Raw genomic sequence first — 10,355 nt, forward strand, 5'->3', positions numbered from 1 at the left:
AGGGGATCCTTGTGAAAGATGCAGGTGATCTGAATAGACATATCTGTTAGAAATTGCTATAGCTATTACCACCCAATAGAGAGTGTACACATCTTCTCCTTCTGGAAAGGGAAGAACATAATTAATGTTAACACTACGTACTTTCAAGAAAGACGTCTCAGATAAATTCTGTCAATGCTCCTAAAAAGGGAGGAGAGTACAAGTGAAGTATTAAAAATGAAAGGGAATACTGTTTAAGTAAGAGACATTTCTAGAATTGAGTAAATTGATTATATGGTTTTCACCACCAATGCTGTTCACCTTGGTATATGTATGATATATTAGAATGAACTGCCTTAAATAAAATTCTGTAACGTGATTAAATAAAATTCTGTAATTGTGACAGGTTCCAGCAGTATAATTAGAATATAAAACATAAACAAGAAAAACAAAACCTACTATATTTTTTTTTAATATTGCAGTTAACTAGAATTTCCAAATACATTGACATTTACATCCCATACAACTTAGTGCTTCCTTCTCTGTAAGAAGTAAATAAAAAAACACCAATAAACCCTCAGAGCACCATGTTTCAGACCTTCATTCCCCTATACATAAACCGTAAATTAACAGTTAATTTAAGCCAGTTAAATTTTTGTCGAGATAAACACTTAACAGCATAGAACCAGAACAAAACTGAGACATCGATAAAAGTTTTCTGTAAACAATAATAAAGACTATAATATATAATAAATGGTTGTACCTTTAGTTGTGTTTTTTTTAAACTAACCCCAAAACATAAATATTAGTTCACTGTAAACCATGCAAGTCTTTAAACCCCTAGATGAGATGCTGATACATTTTGCTCTTCTAAAACGGATATTGGTAACTGGATGGCTTATATATCAGTATTTAAGAACTACCATGCTGCATGAAGGGCTTAGAAACACCTGGAAATTAAAACAGTTCCTAAAATTATCTTCAGACTTAGTGATTCTCTTCAGCTTTAAGTGATCCTATTGAACTGTTATTCTCTAGCTCCACTGAGGGTAAGTCATCCTTTCCCTGAGAGGCTTCATGACCAACTTTCATCCCAACACATAGGATCAAATGTTGCATTAAAGCATGATAACAAAAAAATAAATAAAAAGGAAAGCCTCAAGTTTCCTGTAAAACACCAAGAAAAGACATAAAAGACATAAACATCAAATAAAAGATGAAACAATTTGAGAACCAAGCAATGTGCCAACTGACACTAACTTCAAAGGAGTGGGTATTGCTAGACTCTCCATGAGCTAGACTTCCTGGATATCAGCTGAGGCAGTAACTGGTCATCGCTGTGAGGAGCAACTGGCAGTCCGATGGCTTAGCTGTAGGATAAGTTATCATCATGGTATGAGTGACAGCTTCTCTCCCCTCCATCCTTTGACTATTTCAGTCAGTAATGATAAAACGTGTTACATTTTTCATCACTGAGTAAATCCTTGATGTTAGGCAAGACTTCAGTGCACTAAGTACTGTATAACAGTTACAAGAAGGAAAGCAGGAAGACACCACTGTTAAGAAAAATCTTGGGTGGAAGAGTCCTTTTTCACTGCCCATTTCCTGAATGTACTTTTTAAAAGAAAATATTTAAGATTAGAAAAGTAAAAGTTCCATCCTCATATTACATGGATTACTACAGCCATGTAGGTCATAGCAAAGAAAGAATTTTGAACACTGGATGGACAAAGCTTAACACAATACCATACTGGAACACTCAACATCTAATAAAGTTCCATTATCAATTTGTTTTTGATTTCCATAGATTTCCAAAATACATTTGCAGCAGTTCGTTTTTTTCCTTGAGGGTTTCTGCAGAAAACCTGACTTCTCCGCAATTCTAAAAAACTCTTTAATATCACAAATATTCAAAGGACATAGATGTGTCCAAAACTCAGAAGTCTGTATACTTGAGATCCTATCATGTCTTTGAAATCCCTCTGGGTTCCTTCAGGAAAAAAAAAATAGCAGTGCGAGAACTAACATTTATGAAACAAGAAAGCAGCACTAAAAGATTCCAGAATTTGAATATAAGAATCAACTAGACCATCAACAGGAAAAGACAGACTTTAAAACTGCATAGTAAGAAAATTCTGTAAAAACCTTTAGAAAATATTACAAAGAATTGTTAACAGTGCTAGACTGTAGTGAGTACCCTTAATAAAAAAAAATATCCTCTAAAAATAGTGCTGAATGCAAAAAACACATGTTGAGTATTATTTGAGATAGTTATGAAGTTAGAGGTAGATGACTAAATCAGTTATTTGGGAGAATTACCACTACAGCTATTGGTGTAAACAGTATTACATTTTACCTATATAGCATTCATATCTGTGCAAGAATGCAGAGAGAAGGAACGTTTCTTGCCTAACAGCAATTATATTCATTAAATGTCTTTGCTCTGCATCAGTTCTCCTGGAAATGGGGGCAAGGGGAAAAAAATTAGGAAGGCAAGACAAATCAACCCCATTTGCGTATGCAGGCAACTAAAAGGCCAAACGCACCAGCCAAATTATACACTAAGGGTGACTGGGCTCATAGCACAATCCTCAGGACATGGCTAGATCAGATGGGTAATACCCAAACACTCTACAGGCTGAAAATAAAACATCAGAAACCTTGTACAGTAGTTTCCACAATGTGAAATCAGTCACCTTGCCTTACGTATTCACAACGGTGCTGCGTTGTTGCAAAAGCACCTTTGTTCCTGTTCACCATGTCCCTCAGATTCGGGGGTTTCATTATGAAGAAAAGCAGTAACTACTAGCAGCACAAGGCTTTGTCACTAGCGAACAGAGTATGTTAACTGGCTAACACTTGTGAAGTGTTAGGTGTTCCAAAAAGTAACCATTTCAAAAACAGCGTTACCACCAGAACCTGATGGTATTCAAAGCATCCGTTAGTACACAAATGGAATCAGAATTTTTCTATCCTTTGGGTAGTCTTCGAATTTCTCAAGGTACCACCTGAAAAACAAAGGTACAAATGCGATGAGTACTGCATCTTTAAAATATTCTCAAGGAAGTTCATTAACTATATAAAGCTTTCAATTTAATCCTTTTTTGTTTTTTGGATACAAACTAGAAAAGTGTCTTTAGAACCTACTCTGGATAGAAAATTGCTATTTACCACACTCATTCTAAGAAAATCTAATTGCCAAGTACAACAAAACAAAACTATCGGTGCTAGCAATGGGAAATCAAGCTAGTAGATGCGATCAGAGCAGCCAGGGAAGGAACGGACTTCTCTTGTAAAACGTGTATTGTAATGCATCCTATTTATATTTTAGAAGTAGAGGAAAAAATAATATCCAACAAGAATCCTGCAACAGGATTTTTTTTTCCTCAGTGATGCTACAGTCTCCATCCTTGGAGGCATTTTGAACTCAGCTGGATGAAGGACTTGGCAAAAGTTGTATAGCTTTTGTGTTAGCCCTGGCAGAAGCAGGTCGGTCTAGGTAACTGGACTAGACAACCTTCAGCTGCCCCTCCCAACCCAAAGTACATTATGGCTCACTCAGCAGTGGCAGGTGGTAGAACAGGGAGAAATAGTCACAGATGACCTGGAAGGTTCAGGTTGGACAGTAAGAAAAATCTTGTTCACTGGGATGGTAATACAGAACTGGAACACCCAACGAGGTACAGAAAGATATTTCTGGAAGTTTTCAAGACTCTGCTAGGCAAAGCCATAGCTGATGTGACACTCAGCAATGGCATTCTTCCAGTCTACCTCCTCCTATTTATTTCCTCTTATGCCACCAAGTTCCACAAAAACAGTCAGATCAGGAAGCCAAAAATAACTAAGATTAGGGTGTTCAGGTTCTTTTAAGTGTGCTATTCCTGAAAAAGAATTCTTTCAAGAAGTTTTCTCAAACTGATTCTTCTATTAACAGGAAAGTCAAAATGTGAATACAGTACATTATCAGTCTGATAGTTTTACAGAGCAGAGCCTTTATATACAAAAATAAGCTATCAACTCAATGGATATCTAATAACTTGATTTTGATGGTCCTGCCTGTAGCAGAAACCTTTGGTTATTTTAAGTAATGTAATACTATAGTAAGAAGTTTGAGCTGGAAAATAGACTACAATGTATGATCAAGCAAAGGTAATTTTCCCAAATGTATCCAATCTTTAGAGGTCCAGGATGAATTCTGGTCGTGTAATGAATAGCCATTATTTTGACTATCTCACTGTACATTGTGTGCACTTATATTCCTTATGCTTAACACTATTTTGCTGCAATCTTATGTTTAGTACTGCTTGAAGCATTATCTCATTCTTCATTGCAGTTAACAGCTTTTCATTAGACTTGTTCTGCAACATCCCTATGGGATGAGGTATAATTTATACATTGGAAATGAAGTGTGGCACAGACAATAGAAATAAGACAAACACTTACTGGTGGTGTTGCTTTGCCCTAGAGCCCAAGATAAAAAGCGTACACAATGCAAATGCAAGGCTTTCGATGGTGCAGCAGGCAAGGGCAAACCCAAACCATTCCAGGATCTCTCCAAAAAAGTTGGCTCCACTTACATACTCAAACATTCCTCCTAAAAGCAGGACAGGTTTATTTGAAAAGCACCTTAATGAAGGACATATTCAATGTAAGTCTAAGACATCCTATATCACTAATATCTCTATATTTTTAAAGGCAGTAGAAACTGTTTTCCAGTTCAAGCTGTACCATGAAGGATTACTTTAAACATCCTTCTAAAACAGACCTTCTCCAGTTCCACTTTTCTTCTTTGAATCATGGAAAAAGATTTGGTACCAGAAGTGATTCCATACCTCTGTAAATAACTACTTCAAGCTGTATATGACTATGTACAAAACCTTTTTTTTAAATATGCAAAAAATAGAAAACAATACCATTTACATGTAAAATAGTCCCATAATATACACCTAGGGTTAGTTAGCATACAATGCCTCATTTCTCCAGTTTAAGTATCCCAAATTATATTAATCAAAGAATATTTTTCTACATTTAAATTGCAAATTTATGCTCTAGCTTAAGATGCATTGCCCTTTTGTTCCTGTGCCCTGCCAGGTCTGGAGAAAGATAACCTTAACTACTTCAATCCTGACCCTTATCAATAGAAGTAACTGGCAGTTTGTATTAAACATATTTTACAGCTAATTATGCATAAACAGTCAGTACTCACCTGCTGGGAGTTATTTTTAAAAATAAGAACTTTCACCTTAATTCCAAAGTTAGAGTACAAATTGATAACATAAGTGCATGTCCTAGTGGGACCAAACAAGCAAATATTTGCCAAGCTTAATAAAGGACACATTTTGACCTTGTTTTTAATTACTGCTTTTGTGACAAAATTGCAGAATTCTAGCACTTGAATTAGGTAAGTAATATCAAAAAGACCGACTCCTCCTGATTATACAGCAAAACAAATCTTACTTCCCTCTGAACATCTCACACTATGTCTGTATTCATCTTAACTGATGTTAATTCAACTGCTCATGTAAAGATACAAAGTTATGTTCTTGGTGAAAAATATGAATGCTACAAAATCACTTCCTTAGATAGTCATTTATGACATGGCAGGAAGCTTGTAATAGCAATTTGTCTATCTCCAGTAAAACATATCGAGCTTTGAAAAGTCTCTGTAACACCGACTTGCAGAATAATTTAGGTTGGAAGGGTCTTGAGATCATCTAGTCCAACCTCACTCTGTTCAAAGCAGGTTCAGCTAGAGAAGGATGTCCAAAATAGCATCCAGTCACGTTTTCAGCATCTCCAAAGGTGGAGACTCCACAGCTTCTCTGGGCAACCTATTCTAGTCTTTGGCCAACCTCATGGTAAAAGAGTTGTGTTCACATGGAATTTCATGTGTTTTAATTTGTGTTCATCGCCTTCTGGCCTGTCACTGTGGACCACTAGGAACCTGGCTCCCTCATCTTCATTGCCTCCCATCTGGTACTTATTTACATTTATGGGATCCCCATGAGCCTTCTCTTCTCTAGGCTGATCAATCCCAGCTCTCTCAGCTTCTCCTCACAAAACATGCTTCTTTTGCTAAATAGATTTTTGTAACATTTTACTCACCTCTTGGTATCTTGTAACCAGTTTCCCCTGGTTTTCTCAGATTTCTAAGAATATGATCAGAATGAATATTGATTGCCATGCCGACCAGCCACCCTATAAAACCTGAAGAGAAATATTTAAAATACTTATCTTTAATACAGTGAGTCAAAGCACTCTATCAGGAAAAAAAAAAAGTCATATTTCAAACATTAGCCATATTGTCTCAAAGCAGTAGTAATGTAAGCAAGATAAACAATTCTAGTGACATTATGCACAATCCCAATCCCACAACGAGCTCTTCAGCCAGTAAAGCTCACAGTGATCAACAGGTCTCTTGACAGGAATAGTACTTTTAAGTATAAAGTTTTATTCTCAGGTTGCCAAAGGTATGCACATATATTTAAATGTATGTGCGTACTAATATACACCATGTGATGTGTATAACCCCTAACTTCCATAAAGAAAATCAAGCACATCATTTTAAACAACACTGAAGGAATCAGACATTTTCATTCCTAGCACCTTAGTCTTTTTTTTTCTTTTAAGTGACAGTATGCCAGAGTTTCCACAGCACACTATGTAATAAAAGGAATAAAAAACCACTAGACTACCAAAGACAGCATAACATGTTCCTAGACGTTAGGTTTAAAGTCTTCCTAAACCTAGTCTTGTCGAGCACTGTAAATACTGAGCATGCAATTATTCAACAAGTATGATGCAAAGAGAAAAAGAGTTTGGACTTTCTTTAGGGAAAAACTCCTGCCGTACTGTCTCAAGCTCAGTCCAAAGTCATGAAAGATTCCTTTCTGTGACCTAAACGAGAAATGTATTTTAAGGACACCTGTAACAGAGAATGAATTCTAGTGAAGTTGAAATAAAAAGCTGAGAGAAATAAAAGGACTTAATACTCTTTACAGGTTTGATAGTTCTACAGATCTATCAACCTGGCAGATAGATGAATTGATGGATGAACCTGAATGCAATTCATATTCAGTGATCCACAGAGCAGAGGTAACTAATTTCACAGTCAGTTGTTGCTTTAGTTGTAATCCAGCGTCTACTGTGGACAAAGCATGCTTAAGGTTGACACTCGACACTTCACTAGAACACTGGTTTTCTGTTCATCTTTGACTTCCTTCGAATATGTTTGGTGATATTAGTAAAGGGAGAAGATAGCGGTACACAGCAAATACTATTATTCTATACAAGGTTATTTTAAACAGCCCCAAGTCATTTGGGAGTTTATCCATCTGAATAGAACTTAGCTAACTTAGCTGTGAAGACTTAGAGGTGAGTAGGCTGTCATGAGGTCTCAAACCCTAAAAGCACTGCAAGCTAGCACAATGAAAGGGAGAACTGGAGAAAGCATGACTAGAGCTCTCATAGGCAGCCTGTGGGGTGTTCTTCATTAGTCTGCTTGCTTTGCAACCTGAGTTTTATCACACGTTGTGCTGCATTTGAAGCAGCACTTTTTGCTTTCCTTTCAAAGAAGACTAGTTCACTGCCCTGAACTAAACCAATGCCCAGTCTGTAGAAACCATGAGGGAACTGCATTAAAGCTGTATCAGTGCTCCAGATCAATTGCTGGTGTAGATGTAAGGCATTCATTTCCCAGAATTAACTCCTAAGCATCTGAAAACAGACATCCCATCAGTATCCTAAGGATCGACAGATAGGAATCTGGAAAAGTGAAGCTAATTAGCCACAGTGGTGGGAGGTCTCAAAGAAACAATGCGTTCTCTATCTTCGCCGCAAATTTCTCTTCAACTTTCAGCTGAACCTTGTTTGTCTGCCATTTGTTGACACTCCCATTTTTGTTCCTTATGTAACTTCATGTAGATTAAAACAACTTATTAACATAATAATATGTCAGATGTGCTTTCCTGCTGTTCTCCAATCTTATAGTTTTTTGTCATTTTAGCTACAGCCTTAAAGACACTGCCACACGTTTCTGAAAAATTAGAGCATAGCCCAATTGCTCAGGGAGCATCTGGCATACAATTAAGCACTTCTGCATTTGAGTGACCAAAAACTACAAGCATGAACTGCAGATATTCAAACAGTTCTATCTTGTGTTTGTCCCAAATAACTATTATAAATAGCCACTAGATTCCAAGTTACAGACGTACGTATGTATGTATACCCTTTTAGCAGGAATAAAAGAAAAAAAGTCTTAGGTTTGGCTCTCTCAGACCCATTACCAACCCATCTCAACACTTATTACAAAAAAAATCTCAAAAAAAAAAAAAAAAAACAGGGAGTGATGGTACTACAGTAGATGCTATGCATACCAAGAATCTCCACTTCCTTACTTTTCAGGGTAACTTAAATAATGAGTTGTCCTTGTAGTCACGAAACCAACACCTCTTACAACTAGCAGTACAGGAAATATAAAAATTAATTCCACATTGGTATTACTTGCAGAACAAAGAGTTAAATTTGTACTCAGAAGTAATCATAACTAAAGGCAGATGAACCTAAACATTATCATTTATACATTTGCACTTTTCAGAAATCCTTAAAATAGAGTATTCAAAAACAAACAAACAAACCAGGAAACCTGAACATGACCTATTACCTTTTTCCCCCCTAACATTTCAGTAAGGAGGCATTAACTTATGCCTCATGACTCATGTTTTGTTTACAGCACAGTTTTGAGATAATCTTTTGATTAAGATACTAAACTAGGACACCGGAAACTGAAGATTTATTTTATGTTGCATCACTCTTTAACAGTTTTGATTAACTGTTCTTCTGAATGCTTTTTTTTTTTTTTGGAACCATGTTTAACCAAGAGACTAGAACTTCAAAAGTACCACAAGAGTTTCACATGTGCCCATACGACTACCTGCCTCCCCAGTGAAGATATTCCCTTGTACCTCATCTTCTCCATTTTTGGAGCACAAATACTACTTCCTCTTAATCTTTGCAAGATAATCTATTGAGACCTAAATTTATTCAGTCTCAGTTGTTACAGCACAGTGGCCCTCTACTGTCATCTGCCATAATACTGCAATATTAGGCAGTATTATGAAAATAAAGCTCTTATTCTTGCTGTACAAGGTCTGAGAAATCTGTGAGAAACACCGTCTTGCTTTGACTCCAGAAAACCAGTAAGAGTTGTACTGGGTCAGATTAAGAATCCACACAACCCAGTGTTCCATCTTTCCCTGACAAGGCAAAATATTCTGCCTTATCTTCAGATCATAGAAGATAATCAGTAAATACTTCCTTATAAAAAAAAAAAAAGGTATTACATTTGACATTAGGCAAAAGCAGGTGCCCAGCAAACAAGAAGTAAGGCAAAGAACGCAATCAGCAAACACCTTATCTTTTTAATTATATGCCTGGCTTCAAACCTAAGTGTACTCTCACCTCCTGATAGGACTGAATGATCAACCTTCTGATACAACCCTTGTAGCACAGTTTTGTTCTTTGCCAAAGCCCACTCATTGCAGTGGGGGGAGATAGGTATGGTTATAAAAAAAATAGCCAAACATCAAGGACTTTTGATGTTAAAAGTGGCATCCTGTGAGGACAAAATTTCTGCTCCTAATGCTCTCGTGCAGCGGCTTAACTCACCTGCAATGAAACAGGGATCTTTTAGCCAGCCTGAGGGGTATTCCGCATAGTTGCTTAAGCTTCGTCCTTGCAGGTACCCATTGTAAACGCAGAAGAGGAGCGCCAGCAGGAAGGTGAAAAACGGCGTTGGCTTTCCTTGCCGGATCAGGAAGGGAAACACGAGCGCCCTGTAACGACCCGGGAGAGAGGCACTGCTGCACCCAGGGCAATTATTTGACCGGGGTGTTAAAGCCAAGCGGGGCTGAGCCCCGCCCGGCTCTGCCCGCTGCACCCCGTACCTGTGCAGGTAGTGCAGCACGAAGCCGCCCAGCAGCAGGCGGTTGGGCCAGCGGCCGGCGGCGGCCCCGCAGGCGGCCAGGGCGAGGGGGACGAGCAGCGAGGGCAGCTCCTGCAGCGCCCACGCGGGCCGGGCGGGCAGCGGGCAGCCGAAGCGCGGCGACGAGTAGCGGCCGTAGGGCATGGGCACGAAGCGCAGCAGCAGCGCGGAGCCGGCACCCAGCGCCACCAGCCCGTAGGCCAGCAGCTCCAGCAGCCGCCGCTCCTCGCCGCCCGACACCCGCCGCCAGAACGCGCACGGGCCCTCGCTGCCCGCCAACGCCGCCGCTGCCATGCCGGGGGGAGCCGAGCGCGGCCGAAGGGAGCCGAAGGGAGCCGAAGTGCGGAGGGAGGGAGGGAGCCGCGCGGCCCCATTCATCCCCACGCACCAATGA

At 38.9% G+C, this 10,355-nt stretch overlaps 1 protein-coding gene across 1 annotated transcript; it reads right to left on the minus strand.

The window, feature by feature from the left end:
* Positions 1–232: 232 nt before the first annotated feature.
* Positions 233–10,323, minus strand: SRD5A1 (steroid 5 alpha-reductase 1). Its single transcript, XM_068671038.1, has 5 exons — positions 9,924–10,323; positions 9,646–9,812; positions 6,085–6,186; positions 4,423–4,573; positions 233–2,987 (listed from the first exon to the last, which is right to left on the minus strand). Exons 1-5 carry the CDS (start codon positions 10,253–10,255, stop codon positions 2,921–2,923), a joined length of 819 nt encoding a protein of 272 aa, XP_068527139.1. The 5' UTR covers positions 10,256–10,323; the 3' UTR covers positions 233–2,920.
* Positions 10,324–10,355: the final 32 nt, after the last annotated feature.

The sequence above is a fragment of the Anas acuta genome, chromosome 2, assembly GCF_963932015.1.
Source record: "Anas acuta chromosome 2, bAnaAcu1.1, whole genome shotgun sequence".
NCBI lineage: Eukaryota > Metazoa > Chordata > Aves > Anseriformes > Anatidae > Anas > Anas acuta.

Bases quoted from the DNA above. Each gene is read 5' to 3' on its own strand.
- SRD5A1 (XM_068671038.1), bottom strand. From the start codon at position 10,255: ATGGCAGCGGCGGCGTTGGCGGGCAGCGAGGGCCCGTGCGCGTTCTGG. The intron at 6,187-9,645 runs GTGAGTTAAGCC...ATTTCTCTTCAG, and splicing joins AGATCCCTGTTTCATTGCAG to GTTTTATAGGGTGGCTGGTC. The intron at 2,988-4,422 runs GTAAGTGTTTGT...TTTGTTTTTCAG, and splicing joins AGGGCAAAGCAACACCACCA to GTGGTACCTTGAGAAATTCG.